The 17,724-nt window shown below is 46.7% G+C and overlaps 1 protein-coding gene across 7 annotated transcripts in view; it reads right to left on the minus strand.

Annotated features, from left to right (window-relative positions):
* CRTC1 (CREB regulated transcription coactivator 1) overlaps positions 1-7,374 on the minus strand; it is a 134,741-nt gene extending 127,367 nt beyond the window's left edge. For all 7 annotated transcript variants that reach the window (XR_012156180.2, XR_012156184.2, XR_012156183.2 and 4 more), the window contains exon 1: positions 7,204-7,374. Coding sequence is in view for 1 of the 7 variants with exons in the window: in XM_073324069.2 (XP_073180170.1) it covers positions 7,204-7,329 (126 nt within the window). In the remaining 6 variants the exon portion in view is untranslated. The remainder of the gene's footprint in view (positions 1-7,203) is intronic.
* Positions 7,375-17,724: the final 10,350 nt, after the last annotated feature.

A 17,724-nucleotide genomic window follows, 5' to 3' on the forward strand; every position in this document is an offset into this window, starting at 1 on the left:
GAGTATAAGTACAAAATGCACAAAGCCAATGGGAACACAGTATGGCCCCTTGGACATTTAGGCCCTGATTCTGCAACCTCTTACACACCGGCAGACCCCTGCACACAAATCCCCAAACACTTCAAGGATGCACAGGTGTCTACCCACAAACAGTCAATTGCAGGATTATGGCTTTATTCTGTGTCCTGCTACAGAAATTCAGTTACCATACGGGAAGATTATGAGCCAGGCCTAAATGATCTAGTTTTCGTCTTAGAGATATGTATCCAGGGACCTGAGTCTTTCTTTAGCATTATGAAGGACTTAAAGGGGAGGACCTTTACCACCTCCCCCACCCCACCCCCTAAAACCTAGGGAACTAAGAGTCAAAATTAATATGTACATTTGAGGGGAAACCCGAGTCTAAAATCCAGCTACCTCCCTGTGTAACTGCGTATCGAGAGTTCTGTGTTTACAATGCAGAAGCAGCCTTCTGTTAGAAAAAAAGAAAAGAAAAATCATGAGCCGCACCAGACAAAACATCTTTAAATCCATCAACAGTGACTTAAAACAGAAATCTGAAGTGCCATGCTGGGCCAGGCCGGGCCGCCATGCTAACACCACGTGATTTGCTAATGGTGGACAATTTTTTTTTTTAAATCAGTTACATGACTTAGGTTGTATTCAGACTCTGCTACATCATTTGTGTTTTGATTTATAGGTAGTATTTAAAATATTACCAAAGTACAATATCAAATAAACACTGTTGTTCTGCTTAAGAAATTAGCAGCTAAGATCTGAAATAAAATAAAAAAGTGACTAAGCATTTTAGACACTGATTAAATAACGTAGGGGGCAGATCTCTCAAACCCTTATAGAAGTGAAGTATAGTGCTTACCACTGTTCCCTCTAAGCTGCACGCGTGTCCGGGCGCACACTGATCCAAAACAGTGCGCACACACAAAATGAAATACTACATCGGAGCTGGCCGAAATATCATTTACGGGCGATTTTTGACATTGTTCACCCACCATCTATCAACACAGCCAAACTCTACTAGCTGGCATGGAGGGGAAGGGATAATGTATAATGTATAAACATTTTACTCGCTTGGGAGCATTTGCCTCAGGGCGCACAAATTTGAACTCTGCTTCAAAAATTTGCACAGAAGAAATTTTTTGCGCACACAGCCTGTCAAAAATTAGAGGGAACACTGGTGCTTACTACCACAAGCAGTACTGCTGACATCAGTGGGACGATTCCCAGTGCAAAGCACTACCTGCAGCATTTGCAGGGTTGGGTCCTAATTTTTCATGATATATTTCTTCAATATATTTTAGCTTTACAGATACGTATAACGACTATCTCCCTAGTTAGCATTTTCATCAAATCCTTTTAACAAAAACAAACACTATTGTAATAAAATTAAATACTGTATCACCATCATTAATATTTAGCCTGCCTTTTAACAAAAAAATTTATAGATGAGCTTTCTTGGTTTAACTAATCTTTTAAATACTGTTTTGCATAATGTTTACATTTGATTGCTTACAAATTGTGTGTTCTATGAACATATAAGACATAGTGCTCTTTTACACAGGCTTTAATTCAAAATACAAATAATGAAATTCTCTCACTTTACATATAACAATTTCATTGTATATATACACACACACAAATGTATTGCTATCTTACCCTGTTTAATCATTCATTCATTTTTATTTAATTTTACTTCAGTCATGTGGCTACACCTACTACATTAAGTTTATTTTTTCACTTGTGTTTAAGGTTGAAAGATCGATTTTAAAACTTCATTGTCATATAAAAATTCAAGAATTCAGGCTTAGTCAAGGTGAACTTTGAGCGGGTATTTCGCAAAAGAAATTTTCAGTAACTGAGTAACATTGAAAAAAACAGGTAATGTAGGCATGCACCATTTTCTCAGGTCGTAAACATATGAATCCATATGATGCTACTGCATATGACGCTGGATTATGTGTTACAGAACATAAAGTAAATGTGTGCCACTGGGGATCATAGGCTTATTATTATTATTAGGGGTCCTCAGATGAAACGTGCTATTAGTATTAAGGTTGAATGAAACATCTCCATGCAGTTCCATGACCACTGGGATTTTATCCACAACACAAACCTTTGCACAGGAGTACTGGAATAATGGAAAATGTTTCCAACTGTTGACATGAAGCTAGTTTTTTGTTTACTTCCTTGTTTATGAACCAGCATCATCTATGTCAGCACAGCTCTCAGAGCAGTGCTCACTTAGTTAACACAGCTGAGTCCAGAAGAGGGAGCTCAAATACTGTTTTGGCTCTGATCCCTCAAATCCTAGTGATTTACAAAAAATATAAAACAAACAGCTAGAATCCAGGGGATATCTCCAACTGGATTAAAACCACCTTTAAAAGGCAGATGACATTCTGAGCCTAAACTGTTTTTTTATACCCTGAATTTCCTGACACTTGAAGGACCAAATATGAATACCAACATTACTTGAAATTTTTTGTGCTCTAACATTTTGGTCCATACAACCTTGAAAAATTGATTAATATTTATAAAGGAATATTAAGGTTGCTACTCCATCATTTAGGATGACACACGCAGAGGCAACCCTCATCAGGCTGTGCTGTAGCAGATATTTTGTGGGGAGACTGATGTGGATAGCTCATTCATCAAAAGAAAGTACTAATTGGTAGCGGAAAAGCTGTTGGAAGTTCATGTCCTGTCCCAAAAAAGGGGCTTTCCACAAAAGAGCCACTCTCCAACCTTAAAAACAGCTCCTACTCTCTGTTTATGATATTAAAGTCCACAATAAAGAGAAGTTCTTTTCACTCACTTTGGTAAGATGGGGTCTCACAGATCTCTCCAATTACAGGCACAAAGGTCCCATACACAAGGGGTAATTCCATTTGAGTCACATCCCCACTTTGGTGTGTTCCCTGTATTAGCCACTCACCTCCCTCTCCCCACACACACTGCCTCAGATAATTAAAAACAAAAGCAAAAAAACATGCTCCCAGGTTCTCTCTGCTGCAAGATGGGCCTTCTTCCCCACTCCGTCATGATGAGGCTAAGCTACCTTTCAAACTAAAATAATTTAAATCTCCCGGGGGGGAGAGAAAGATGTGTCTCTGGTGTGAAAAAAATTAAGACTTTTCTGTTTCATATTTAAAATACTTTGGTGAGAACAAGAAAATACCATGACTTAAAAAAAAAACCGCACACAAGACTACACTGCATAAATAGATGAAGAATACCAACTCAGAGAAGCATTAATGTGCGTATGCACAAACGTTAGTATTGCAAGTCTTTGCCTCTGCTATGACCAATAACTAACCCTAAACAGACAAGATGGTAAAGCACTGCAAAAAGACAATTACTAATAATGAAAAAAACAAGAGAAATTTTGGGTTGGTTCCACAAACTGAATCAGAATAACGCATTTTCAGACTGACAGCAAAGTGTGTGGTTGCCAAGTGAAATTGAGAGCCAACAGCAAGATTGTGCTTAACCCTTTTTATACTGCATTTTAAACACAGATGAAATCATGCAATAAAAAAAATTCACAAAGGAGACATTGTGCTCAGCTATTTGGTCAAAATTTCCATCACTTCAGAACCCAGATTCCTGAAACAAGTTATTCAGCTTGGGTCACTTTCTCAATGCTGGTCTTCCTTAAACTAAAGATGAGTTCCATCTGCAAAATTCAGACTAGAATTTTGAACACCAATATTTGGGTATGCTTGGCTCTGGTATTGCGAGTTGTATCCATCCTTACCGTATATAAATATTTCAAACTGTGAATGCTCAGTACTGAATATCACTTTTCAATGGGCACATTTTAAGTACATGGTTTCATGAATTCTCTCTCAAGAATATTCAAATCCTGAGAACTATCTGGAGGGTTGAAAATTACAAAGCTCGTGTATATTTAAATAGATTCTTTACAAAACCCAACTTGACAAGCTCTACCAGGACAACACCAACACAAGGGATAAGAGAAGATTCAGATAACTGCAAACATCACTAAAACTGCTTTCAGTATATCCTCAACTAACACAAGGAGAAACTTCACATAGCATCCTCCATTAAATGTCAACAAATAGTTTAGCATGAACAGAGTAAGAATAAGTAAGTATATACCATAGTAAGAGTTAGCTGATAAAAGAAATGTGCCTTTGTTTTATTAGAGAGACAAGATGGGTGAGGTAATATCTTTTACTGGACCAGCTTCTATTGGTAAAAGAGACCAAGCTGTTTTAATTAAAACAAACAAGTATTTACACTATTCTGATAACAAGGAATATAAAGCAATACAGCGAATTTAACAATATGTTCCCTTTCATGGTACGATAGGGCTACAAACAGGCTTGCATTTTTATTTTTTTATCTTAAAGCAGCATAAAAATGTTGACACACACACAAGCTGAAGACACTAATGGAGAGTTTTCTCTCTCTCTCTCTCTCTGTCTCAACCATCACTAGATTTAAATCAGAAAAATCCATAAGCAGTCAAAATAGCACCCTGACATTCCTGGCAAGCACTGAAAATGTATTCACTACACTGTAATTTCTAATTATGTGTTTCCCAAAGACAGCACAAGACAAAACGGAGCTGAAGGTGCATTAATTTGCACTGATGACAATTAAAACATAATGGGAAAAATATTAATGATGTTAACTCAATGCATTCACACAGTTTTACTCCAGAGTAGCAGCCGTGTTAGTCTGTATCTGCAAAAAGAAAAGGAGTACTTGTGGCACCTTAGAGACTAACAAATTTATTTGAGCATAAGCTTTCATGAGCTACAGCTCACTTCATCGGATGCATGCAATAGAAAATACAGTGGGGAGATTTTATATACACAGAGAACATGAAATAATGGGTGCAGTAACACCCATTGTTTCATGTTCTGTGTATACAAAATCTCCCCATTGTATTTTCTACTGCATGCATCCGATGAAGTGAGCTGTAGCTCATGAAAGCTTATGCTCAAATAAATTGGTTAGTCTCTAAGGTGCCACAAGTCCTCCTTTTCCTTTTACAGTTTTACTTATTATCAGTATGGCGATACATGTGCCTCCTCTACACCTTCTTGTGCCTGAACTCATCCAGCGTAATGTCTAAGTTCAGTTGCAAGCTACTCAAGGCAGGGACTCATCTCTCCATATTTTGTAAAGCAAAAGGAAGCTTTCAGCACTCTACAGAAGGTATCAAGAAAGCAAATGCATATTTACAAAGGAGGAGGAGGACAAGGATCAGATTATAAACTCTTTCTGAGAGACACAATGTTTTCCTGTATGTTTGCACAGGACCAAGCACAAAAGGCCCCTGAACCTAAATACTACATGAAATCTTCCCCACATTCCTCATGGACCTCACACCCAGATGATACTCCTCTCACCTCAGTCTGGGCTCTCACTCACACAATGATGCTCATTCTTATTCCGAGGTACTGATTCTAGCCAGCAGTAATAACCTACTTCTGTTCAGCAGGTGGGCATCATGGCACCACCAAAAGCTGGACAGGGCAAAAGGGCCTGCAGAACCCCATGCCACAAATCCAACCAGTTCCACTCTTGTGCGAGCTACCAGAATACATGGCACTCCCTGCCATGCATATATCCTGGGGAGGCAGCCTGGTGAGCCCTGCTCTCCAGAGGGGAATGTTAAACCAGCACTGGGGCTGCACACAGCACCCCCCACACACGGGGGGGGGGTGTCAATCGCCCCCTCCTCCCTCAGCCCCCCCCACACACACACACACAGAGGGGGGGGTCAATCGCCCCCTCCTCCCTCAGCCCCCCCCACACACACAGAGGGGGGGTCAATCGCCCCCTCAGCCCCCCACACACACACACAGAGGAGGGGTCAATCGCCCCCTCAGCCCCCCCCACACACACACAGAGGAGGGGTCAATCGCCCCCTCAGCCCCCCCCCCCACACACACACACAGAGGGGGGGGTCAATCGCCCCCTCCTCCCTCAGCCCCCCCCAGACACACGGGGGGGGGTCAATCGCCCCTCCTCCCTCAGCCCCCCCAGACACACACAGAGGGGGGGTCAATCGCCCCCTCCTCCCTCAGCCCCCCCCACACACACACAGAGGGGGGGTCAATCGCCCCCTCCTCCCTCAGCCCCCCCCACACACACACAGAGGGGGGGTCAATCGCCCCCTCCTCCCTCAGCCCCCCCCACACACACACAGAGGGGGGGTCAATCGCCCCCTCCTCCCTCAGCCCCCCCCACACACACACAGAGGGGGGGTCAATCGCCCCCTCCTCCCTCAGCCCCCCCCCACACACACACAGAGGGGGGGTCAATCGCCCCCTCCTCCCTCAGCCCCCCCACACACACACAGAGGGGGGGGTCAATCGCCCCCTCCTCCCACCCCACACTCACTCACACACACACACACAGAGGGGGGGTCAATCGCCCCCTCCTCCCTCAGCCCCCCACACACACGGGGGGGGGTCAATCGCCCCCTCCTCCCTCAGCCCCCCACACACACGGGGGGGGGTCAATCGCCCCCTCCTCCCTCAGCCCCCCACACACACGGGGGGGGGTCAATCGCCCCCTCCTCCCTCAGCCCCCCACACACACACACACAGAGGGGGGGTCAATCGCCCCCTCCTCCCTCAGCCCCCCACACACACAGAGGGGGGGTCAATCGCCCCCTCCCCCCTCAGCCCCCCCCACACACACACAGAGGGGGGATCAATCGCCCCCTCCTCCCTCAGCCCCCCCCACACACGGGGGGGGGTCAATCGCCCCCTCCTCCCTCAGCCCCCCCCCACACACACACAGAGGGGGGGTCAATCGCCCCCTCCTCCCTCAGCCCCCCACACACACGGGGGGGGTCAATCGCCCCCTCCCCCCTCAGCCCCCCCCCACACACAGGGGGGGGGTCAATCGCCCCCTCCTCCCACCCCACACTCACTCACTCACACACACACACACACACGGGGGGGGGTCAATCGCCCCCTCCTCTCTCAGCCCCCCCACACACACACGGGGGGCGGGGTCAATCGCCCCCTCACCCACGAGAGGGATGTTAGTTGCACCCTCCTCAGCCCCCACAAGGCGGACACGAGCTGCCCCCTCCTCCGCAGCCCGCCCGCTGCACGGCGGTCAGCCGCCCCCAGCCCCCCCCCGGGGGCTACTGCCCCTCGCAGGGGTCCACCGCAGCCCCCCGCGCTCACTCACCCTGTGGGCCCGGGTCAGGCTCAGGTCCTTCATCACCTCCTCGAAAGCCGCCGTCTCCTCCGCCTGCTTCTGGTTGTGCAGCGCGATCTTCTCGCTGAATTTCCGCGGGTTGTTCGAGGCCGCCATCTTCCCCCGTCCGCGTCCCCCTCCCCGGGCCGGAGGGGGCACGGCGCATGCGCGGGCGGAGGGGCCGGGCGGGGGGTGGAGACCAGCGGCGCCCGCGCCTGAGACGGGGCGAAGGGAACCAAGTGCGCATGCGTACGCGGGGCGAAGTGCCGCAGACGCCGTGGAACAGGCGCAGGAGCGGACTTCCGCGTCCTCGCCCCCGTTACTGGCCCTTTAAAGATGAGTTGGGAGGGGAAGGGAGAGGAGCAGGTTGGGCGCCGTCCAGCGCGCATGCGCGGTAAATCTAGGCTCCACCGACCCTGTTCCCATCCAGCAAGAACAGATAGACGGGGAGGGTGTCCCCTATTCTAGCTGCCCCCACCCCCCCCACTCCTCTCCTCCCCCCCCCAGCCCTGGCTGCCCCCACCCCCCCCACACTCCTCTCCTCCCCCCCCCAGCCCTGGCTGCCCCCACCCCCCCCACTCCTCTCCTCCCCCCCGCCAGCCCTGGCTGCCCCCAACCCCCCCACACTCCTCTCCTCCCCCCCCCAGCCCTGGCTGCCCCCACCCCCCCCACTCCTCTCCTCCCCCCCCCAGCCCTGGCTGCCCCCAACCCCCCCCACTTTCCTCCCTCCTCCCCCAGCCCTGGCTGCCCCCAACCCCCCACTCCTCTCCTCCCCCCCCAGCCCTGGCTGCCCCCAACCCCCCCACACTTTCCTCCCTCCACCCCCAGCCCTGGCTGCCCCCAACCCCCCCACTCCTCTCCTCCCCCCCAGCCCTGGCTGCCCCCAACCCCCCCCCACTTTCCTCCCTCCACCCCAGCCTGACTGCCCCCCACTCCCCTCCTCCTCCCCCTGCCCCAACTGCCCCCAACCTCCCCCCACTTTCCTCCCTCCATCCCAGCCCTGGCTGCCCCCCACTCCCCTCCCAGTTCCCCTCTCCTCCAGCCCTCACTGCCCCCAGTCCCCCCACTTTCCCTTCCACCCCAGCCCTGGCTGCCCCCAGCCCCCCCCCCACTTTCCTCCCTCCTCCCCCAGCCCTGGCTGCCCCCAACCCCCCCACTCCTCTCCTCCCCCCCAGCCCTGGCTGCCCCCAACCCCCCCCCACTTTCCTCCCTCCACCCCAGCCTGACTGCCCCCCACTCCCCTCCTCCTCCCCCTGCCCCAACTGCCCCCAACCTCCCCACACTTTCCTTCCTCCATCCCAGCCCTGGCTGCCCCCCACTCCCCTCCCAGTTCCCCTCTCCTCCAGCCCTCACTGCCCCCAGTCCCCCCACTTTCCCTTCCTATTTCCCCGTCCACCCCAGCCCTGGCTGCCCCTAACCCCCCCATTTCCCCCTCCTATTCCCCCCTCCTCCTAGCCCTGATTGTCCCCAACCCCTCCCTTCCCCCTCCTATTCCCCCCTCCTTCCAGCCCTGGCTGCCCTCACCAGCAGCTACCCTCTTCTGCAAGAGAGGGTACAAGCAGCTAGGAGAGACGTGGAAGCAATATTTACACTGTGGTAACCTAGCCCCCCATAACTACCAGTGCATACCCCTACACCCACCTATAAATACACCTGCCCTCTCCTATATATATAAAAATATCGAGACACACACACATCTTGCCTGCTCTGTAGCAGCCTCTACTCTTACGAAAGGTGCCCCCAGCATCTTTACTGTCCATGCTGAGTAGTCAGGACCTTAGAAGACCCACCCTCCGTAAAATGCATGGACCTTCCTGCCTGGGAGTTGAGAGGGTGAAGGGTAGAGAAGAGATTGTAGCCTGTAGTTCCAGGGAGCGTAGCTGTTTCAAGTTCAGGCTGCTAAGTCACCCCTTGCAGCTGTGCTAATGCCATCTTGGTGTCAAGCGCTGGGGTCGGGGAGATGCAGGCATTCAGCGGTAATAAACCCTGATCATGCTGGTATTTCCTAACGCCCCCCACTGGCCTTTACGCTGCCACTTTTACAGAACAGCTGCGGTAAAGTCAGCACCCTACTTTTTGGTGCATTATTTTGTCACACGAACAGTCCATGCCCTACTAACGGTGTATTTGTAATGGTCAAGTGCTCAGAGCAGAGGCCTGGGAGTCAGAAGACCTAGAGTCTATTCCTAGCTCTGCCACTGACTCACTGTGCAGCCTCTGCTGAGTGCCCCTGTCCCCTCCCTTTTGAGAGAGAGAGAGAACGATACTTATCCACATTTTAAAACTCTTGGAGATGGCTGGAGGAAATTATGCCTCTGTCAGCACAACATATTATTACTATTAACAACCAGGTAATAGTTTACCTTGCATTCCATTTACCAACCCTCAGTTCATTGATAACTTAGTAGCTGGTGTATTACTGATCAGGAATAAATAATTAGATAAACAGCAAACTGAATAGTTAAATACAGGCCAGCTGAGTAAATGGAACTGACTGTACAGGGGAATTAACAGTGTGCAAGCTGCATAATGGATCTTCAGTGCTAAATGCATGTAGAAATTTTGTGACTTATTAAGACTCATTAACTACTCATTATTTTTGCTTGGGAAGGGTGGGAATGATTTGCAGAGTTACCCCAGTCTCAGAACGGATTAATACAAATGGGAATACCAGGCATCCATAGACCCAGATAGCAATCTGCTGGTATTGGCATCAGAAGATTAAGTGCTAAAGATTAAACTTGATTCAACTTCCTTTCTCCTTCCATGGGGTGAAAGACTGTGGGTGGCCATTTGCTTAGATTTCATCCCAAAGGCGACAGAACCTTTCACCTTCCCTGACTTCTGCTTCTCGGGTGGTGCATGGCGGGAGAACACAGGTTTTTTCCAGCCGCGGTTTTCTCATGTGGCTTTGGCTCCATCGTCCTATGATGTGATTGGGTGAATTACAACAGCTAAACTAGTTCTTGTGCTCACATTCCATGATTTTAAAATAATTTGTTTAATGATCCCTTGGTAATCCTGCTGGGGCTTCCTAATAGGAATGGTTACACAAGAGGAAATGAAAAATTAGTCTCTCATCTGCTAGGAGCTGCTCAGTTAGTGGTAGCCACTAATGGGAAAAAGAAAAAAGGGTCCAACCATAGAGGAATGATTCAGAAGATATGGAAGGTTGTGGTTATAGCAAATTAACACATCAATTACATACCTGGCAAAACAGACAGAGGATAGGTAGATAAATTTGATTACTGTTTATTCAATATTCAATGTACACTTGCATGCAAAAAACAAAACAAAACCCAGCACACCTCTCCAATTGTTCCTGAATATTAACAGCGGAGAGATATGCCTGGTCTGTTAAATATGTTAAACTTAATCAAATCATTCGAAATGACATTATAGGTGTTGCAATGATTCTCACTCGAATATTCTAACCGCCTGTCAGATAGAAAGATATGATGACTACATGCCTGTACGCCTCTCTGAACAAATGCTAACTGGTCATGGTAACTGTTTTCTTTCGGATATTTACATGGCAAGTATTTGTAAACTTGTTAAAACTTCTTACATCGTTTTTAAATTTTTCTTGCAAAATATTCACACATTTTCTTGCTTCTGGAGTCTTTCTCCGACGCATAGTTGCACATTATGGGGTGTGGGTGGGGTCTGGGCTACAGCTGCGTGCATGGCCTGGAAGCCAGTATAAATCTTGACTGCATTAAGGCTCTGGCAAGGAGGCAGTTCAGCCCAGTGCCAGGTTTCACCCTTCCCCCAGCAAATGCTGTGCTAAGTATTTGACAAAATGATGAGCTGAGGCCAGGAATGTTATTTATATGACTGCCCCTCTTTCCACCTTGAGCACAGATGGGCTATATGAGAACACTGATGGTCTCACTGGAAAAGTTATCATAGAACATCAGGGCTGGGAGGGTCCTCAGGAGAGGTATCTAGTCCAACTCCCTGCTCAAAGCAGGACCAATCCCCAATTTTTGCCCCCGATCCCTAAATGGACCCCTCAAGGATTGAACTCATAACCCTGAGTTTAGCAGGCCAATACTCAAACCACTGAGCTATCCCTCCCCTACAACAGGGACACCCTGGGATGGTAGCTAGACCTACCTCATCCCTCTACACCTTTTGTGATGGAAGCACCTTTGAGATTAGGACAGACTAAAGTGCTGAAGGTGGCTCCGAAGCTCACCTGGAGTTAGTGAAGCACAGGGGCTAAAAGGCTTGCATCAGGTTTTGTTGCAAACAAGGCCCTGCTTTAGATGCATCTGACCTGAGGTAGTTGACGTGGTAACAGTCAAACCTGAAGGTGACCGCATCCCTCCTTGCTATTCCCAGTGTTGGGATGAGGGTCTCTCAGGGTGTGTATTTGGGAGTTTCAAATTACAGTGAGCTGCAGTCTCTTGTATCCTTCTACGTCTCTCTGTAAAGATTATACTTCGTTACACTCATACAGCATTAATCCAGTAGACTCTCAAGGGACTTCACAGGCTGTCAAGACAGAGCTTACTTCACCCACTGCTGAAATGCAGCCTCAACACCCCCTTCTGAGTTGATAGGTCTTAGTCCCTGGTAGACAGATGTCCAGACTCAGCTGAGAGGCCAGAGGACACCTATTGTCTATCTAGTCCAGTATCCTGTTTTAATGCCCCACACCAGATGCTTCAGAGGAAAGGTGCAAGAATCCCCCACAATGGACCATTCTGGAATAAACAGCCCACAGCAGGAGTTTGTTCCTAGCCCCAGCCAGTTAGCTCATGCCCTGAGGCGTGAAGGTTTGATCCCTCATATTTCTTACCTAATGTAACTGTGGATGTTCTCTTTAGCCATAGAAATGAAACATCTACTCCTTTGTGAATGATTTGGATTTATTTGCCCCGATGAGGAGTAGAAAATGAAGGCACTTAGTGGCTTTCTGAAAGCAGAGGTCTTCTTTGTTGCATTGGAACTGGATCACCAAATAAACGAGAATGCCTGGAAAACCCAAGCAGTTCAGGTGTTTGAGTGTCTTAACTTTCACTCCCTGGAACATTACCGAAAGTTGTTTATTCAGTGTAACCAGGTAACTACTTACAGACCAACTGTGGACCCATTTGAGTGGTTTCCAGAACTAGATTGCTGTCTTTGCTGTATGAGTCTGAACTTCACTTGCACACTGAGTTTCAGAGCAGCAGAGTCTTTAGCAGTTAAAGCTCTGATTCCGCAAAGCACTTAAGCATGTGTTTAATTTTAAGCACATGATTAAGTCCTATATCAGCAAAGCACGTGAGCACATGCTTAATTTTAATGTGCTTCTGGAACTTTGAAATACAATCTTAAGTGCTTTGCTGAATAGGAATGGATTACTGACATAAGTGCTTTCCCAACACTGGGCCTGTGCACCTCAAAATAGGTGCACTTTCTAAGCAGCTTCTTAAGGTTCCCCTTTGTTAGATCTGACTCATTCATTCAAATCCTAGTTACTTGTTCATAGAATTCCCATCCAAAGCAGAATGTAGTTACTTGTTTTGCACAATGCAAATGACAGATTCCCCAAACTGCAAGCCACAAACCAAAGCAGAGAAGTCACTGCGCCCCTATCCTCGGAAACTAAACGCAGCTTTATGGTTATTTTCAAGGCTCCTGCCTGAAACTCTCCCATAAAGAGATTTACAGGGTCAAGGCTTGCTTTTTCTGAATTCCAACTTGATGGTGTTCATTCCCTGGTGTAAAGGCTGGAATATTTTCTATGTTACTGCTACAGACAGTGATAAGGTTCCCACCCCACCCCAACAGCTGCAGCCCTAGAGGACAAACAACCGCTTCCCCGATGACCTAAAGGTCTCAGATCTTTATGGGGAAGCCTCTCAAGCCCACATGGTAAGCAGAGAAAGCCTGTATTACCTGCAATAACCTGAATGGCCTAGTTTACACACCTAATGAACAAGCAATAAACATGTGTCAGGTTTGGGGAAGCAGGAAAAGAGGCAGCCTTTAGGGATTTTTAAGTCAACCATTTCCAACTCCGAATTCCACTTAGGAAACAAGCACTTTAGGTAGATTTCTCTAATCAGTCACTTTAGGATCCAGATCTCAAAGTGATGAGTGGTGACTAGACAGAAAGGGGCAGGGTAGAAAGTTCCTCCCTAAGCAAACAGAAAGCATTTCCACCTATCTAGGTAGTTATAATGCACTCATCACTGTCGTATTTGACTGCGTTCACTTCCTAAGAAACTGCCAATACGCATGTCTAATGCAAAAATCCTTTCCACAAATTCTACACCATACACACAGGTTAGTTACACGAATTGCATTACAAGTTTGTCTCCTTCAACCCTCAGTGAAACCCACAAATTTATTTATGCATCAGTATCTTAATGCTGCCATTAACATGCTTACTCTGAACACAAGATTTCCACTCAGCAAGATGAATGGCTGCTGAATCTCTAAGTCTGTGCCCTTCAAGGCCGCAGGTTTAACAGGTCTCCAGCTTTGAGATCCTAGGCTGGTGATGAAAGGGAAATGATGCACTTAAAACAATGGCAAGCTCTGTTCCTACAGAGACACAGAGCAGTGGTCTGATAAGAAAGTTATCAGATACCATATGTAAAAAACTCCTGGATACAATTCCAAAGCAATGTGACTGGGAAAAGATACATATCACTACTCGTTGACAGGGCTAAATTCTGCTCTGCTTACCCTAGCGTTAATCTGGAGTAAATCCTGTGATTTCAAAGGAATTACTCCAGATTTAAACCCGTGTAACCAGAAGCAGAGTTTGGCCCCTGTCTGCATAAACAAGTGAAAAAGGTTTTATTTTTATTTTTAAGACACAGAAATTGCTCTACCTAACAATGTGCCAGGACCTGGGTGTGAAATTGCAGCTGCAAAGCCTCAGGGATGAAGCCAAGAGGCTTTGATTTGCTTTCTCTGCAGTAAATAAACCTTAGAGACTTTTGCTGCAGCAGTTAGTCCGATTTCCATTTCAGTTCGCAACTCTGGGCTCTTACTGCTGCCTAGTCTTGGGGCACTAAATCTTTACCCTTTGTCCTACAATCTGAATCTAATTTCAGGCTGCAGATGAAGCTAGTTTGGCAGCTGTCTTCAAGCTGCTCCTTGCCAGACTTCACAGCCGAGACCTCAGCCAGCATTTGCCCGCTTTGTGGAACGTACAGGGATTGAACTGTCATGAGGTTAAAAATCACAACTGGCTCATAAATGTAGTTCCAAACTTCTCTGTGTGATTCCCTTCTGTTTAAATATTCAACTAAAAAGTGCTACTGAAATTCAGCCAGTAGCTTGGGATGAGGATGGAAAACCAGGAAGCTTTAGGGTCTGCAGTTTGAGTACCATGCCCAGGCAGGGTTTAAAATACACAGTCCGATGCAAGAATCGCCACAACAGATGGAATTAGGGGAGGTTGGGTTTGGTTAAAAAACAATGCCCAGGTGAGGACCTTGCAGATTAAGTTTCTTCCCAAAGCAAATCGTAGAAATATAGAACTGGAAGGGACCTTAAGAGGTAGTTATAAACACCTGAATAATGGTCTAAAATTATCATCAGCAAACGCAGTATTAGGAGATACTGCTGGAAAAGCCCCATATTCAGCTGAAATACTGGGATGGGCTCCACTTTTTTTTAATAGAGCTGTCGATTTATTAAGTAACACTAGCTTTCCTCTTGCCTTAAGGCACCTGCAGTGAAACCCTGTTGATTCACACTAATGACAGGAGACCTAACTTACAGAAGTTGGTCACTTAACAAGTCTGCTAACAAATGTGAGTTAAAAACACCAAGGAGCATCATAAAGTATACTTTGATCATTTATTCTGAAAATAGTTAGATTTGAATCATTCATGTTTCATAAACTAGCGCTTTTGCTAGTTTCTGCGGAAAAGGACCTAGGGGTGACAGTGGACGAGAAGCTGGATATGAGTCAGCAGTGTGCCCTTGTTGCCAAGAAGGCCAATGGCATTTTGGGATGTATAAGTAGGGGCATAGCGAGCAGATCGAGGGACGTGATCGTTTCCCTCTATTCGACATTGGTGAGGCCTCATCTGGAGTACTGTGTCCAGTTTTGGGCCCCACACTTCAAGAAGGATGTGGATAAATTGGAGAGAGTCCAGCGAAGGGCAACAAAAATGATTAGGGGACTGGAACACATGAGTTATGAGGAGAGGCTGAGGGAGCTGGGATTGTTTAGCCTGCAGAAGAGAAGAATGAGGGGGGATTTGATAGCTGCTTTCAACTACCTGAAAGGGGGTTCCAAAGAGGATGGCTCTAGACTGTTCTCAATGGTAGCAGATGACAGAACGAGGAGTAATGGTCTCAAGTTGCAGTGGGGGAGGTTTAGATTGGATATTAGGAAAAACTTTTTCACTAAGAGGGTGGTGAAACACTGGAATGCGTTACCTAGGGAGGTGCTAGAATCTCCTTCCTAAGAGGTTTTTAAGGTCAGGCTTGACAAAGCCCTGGCTGGGATGATTTAACTGGGAATTGGTCCTGCTTTGAGCAGGGGGTTGGACTAGATGACCTTCTGGGGTCCCTTCCAACCCTGATATTCTATGATTCTATGATTCATCCGTAGATCTCAAAGTGCTTTGCAAAGGAGATCAGTATGGTTATTAACAAAAGAGTTTTAGTAATATGACATCTCATCAGACAGCACCTCCCCATGATATGGGGCCAGCAGAGCAAGTGATGCTAGGTCACCCTTGCTAGAACAGAGAGGGATGTGGCTGGCAAGACGTTCTCAGTAAAGGCCTTGGGGTTTGCTAACTTTCACAGGACACTGCAGGCTTGTTTGTTTCATTCGGCATCTGAAGAGAGGTAGATGGATGGAGGTACTGGCCACTGGATGGGTGTGGGAGTGTTTGAATAAATGTGCTGTGGCTTGCTAAGACGGCTGAGCTGAATGTATTGTATTTTGTCATTTTAAATAATTGGCAGAGTGCTCGGAACTAGCAGAAGAGAGCTTTTATTCATTCTAAATTTGAGGATTGGGGTGAGATGGCTGGGATCTGTTTGTGAGCATTAGCCTGCCTGGGGAGTTGTTAAGTGAGAATTAGCGAGGTTCTATTGTAGGGGAAACTAAAGTAGATTATGAAGCAGACAGAGCTTTGGGAAAGTATGAAATGACACTGCTGTATGAAACTGACACTGCCAAGCACAGGACACTGCCAAGAGCTCCAATTTTTCTTTACAGTTTGAAGTACATTTTCAGGCCCATAAAATGACAGAGGCTATTATCCTGGTAGTGCCATGAGCCCCTAATGGGACATGCCTGAACTGCACAAATACCTAGAACTAATGACGCTTTGCTTTTACCGCTTCCCATCTGTTCAAGTGTATTTAAAAATGTGCCAAATCAGGTTTATCCCTGTAATGTTTATTGCTGCTCTGAATCTAACAAATGACTCAGAGTGCAATCAAACGTTTGTTTGGCTTTGTTCACTCTTTGAGGGGAGAGGATCCCAGTCCAATTGCTGTTCACGCGGAGTGCAGCTCCACCAGCCAAACGTGGCCAGTGAGGAGTTCTACAAGAAAAACAAGAAGTGAAGCAAGTCCTTTCACCCCCTTCCCCTTCCCAAAATGAATTCTGGACAAATCTATCTGCGTATTTATACTGAGCACCATCACTATGTTATCAAACAAGACTGTCCTATTATAGGCACAAAGCCAGCGAGGTCAGGACAAAGAAGAGAAGGAGAAATCTGCACCCAAACTGGTCCATGCTTCTTGTAAATAGGCAGATGGTTTCCAAGCAAACTCAGTCCCAGATGACAGACTTGTAACAGAAAAATGCATACAGGAAAGCTCAACCTTTTGCTCCCACTAAGTCCCTTTAAGACTCAAAGTTGTTGAACTGTGCATCCAAGAAATAAAGCAGTATCATTGTCATGTAGACCCTATGTTCATTCAAGTAGCTTCTATCCAGCAAAGAACCCAGTTTATTTTCAGGGTAACAGAGCTTATGGATATTACAGCTCAGAGCCATTACTATGTATTTTACATGAGTAAAACTTCTTTTATTACTGGTATGCAAGAGACACATTTTCACAAGAGTTCAGCCAGTTTCTTGTAGATTCAGAGCAGCTAGAATTTTGAAAGTTAACGTTATGAAAAATAATTTTATTTTGATATAGATCTATAAAAAGAACATTCCATTAACACACAGATGGTGCACAGCACTGCTCTGCCAGCAGTCTCCAGCTAGAGAATCAGGAAACCCACCCTAGCACAGATTCCATGGGGGACTGGAAAGGGAGTGCAGTGACTAGGCTAGTTCAGTGGGTAAGTGTCTGCGTAATTAATGCCCACTTTGGAATGGCTTTTTCTAGCCCCCTATCAAGGAACCACCCTTCCAGAGATGCATTCAAACTGATTTTTTTTCCCACAAGAGTAATTTAAAAAGGACCCCAAGAACGTATTTTTCATAATTTCTAAAGTAGATTCCTCTTCTCTTTCCCTGCAACAATTTAATCACCACTGTCGAAGCTTGAAACGAAAAAAATCAATTTTCCT

The sequence above is a fragment of the Lepidochelys kempii genome, chromosome 25 (genome assembly GCF_965140285.1).
Source record: "Lepidochelys kempii isolate rLepKem1 chromosome 25, rLepKem1.hap1, whole genome shotgun sequence".
In the NCBI taxonomy this organism is placed as follows: domain Eukaryota; kingdom Metazoa; phylum Chordata; order Testudines; family Cheloniidae; genus Lepidochelys; species Lepidochelys kempii.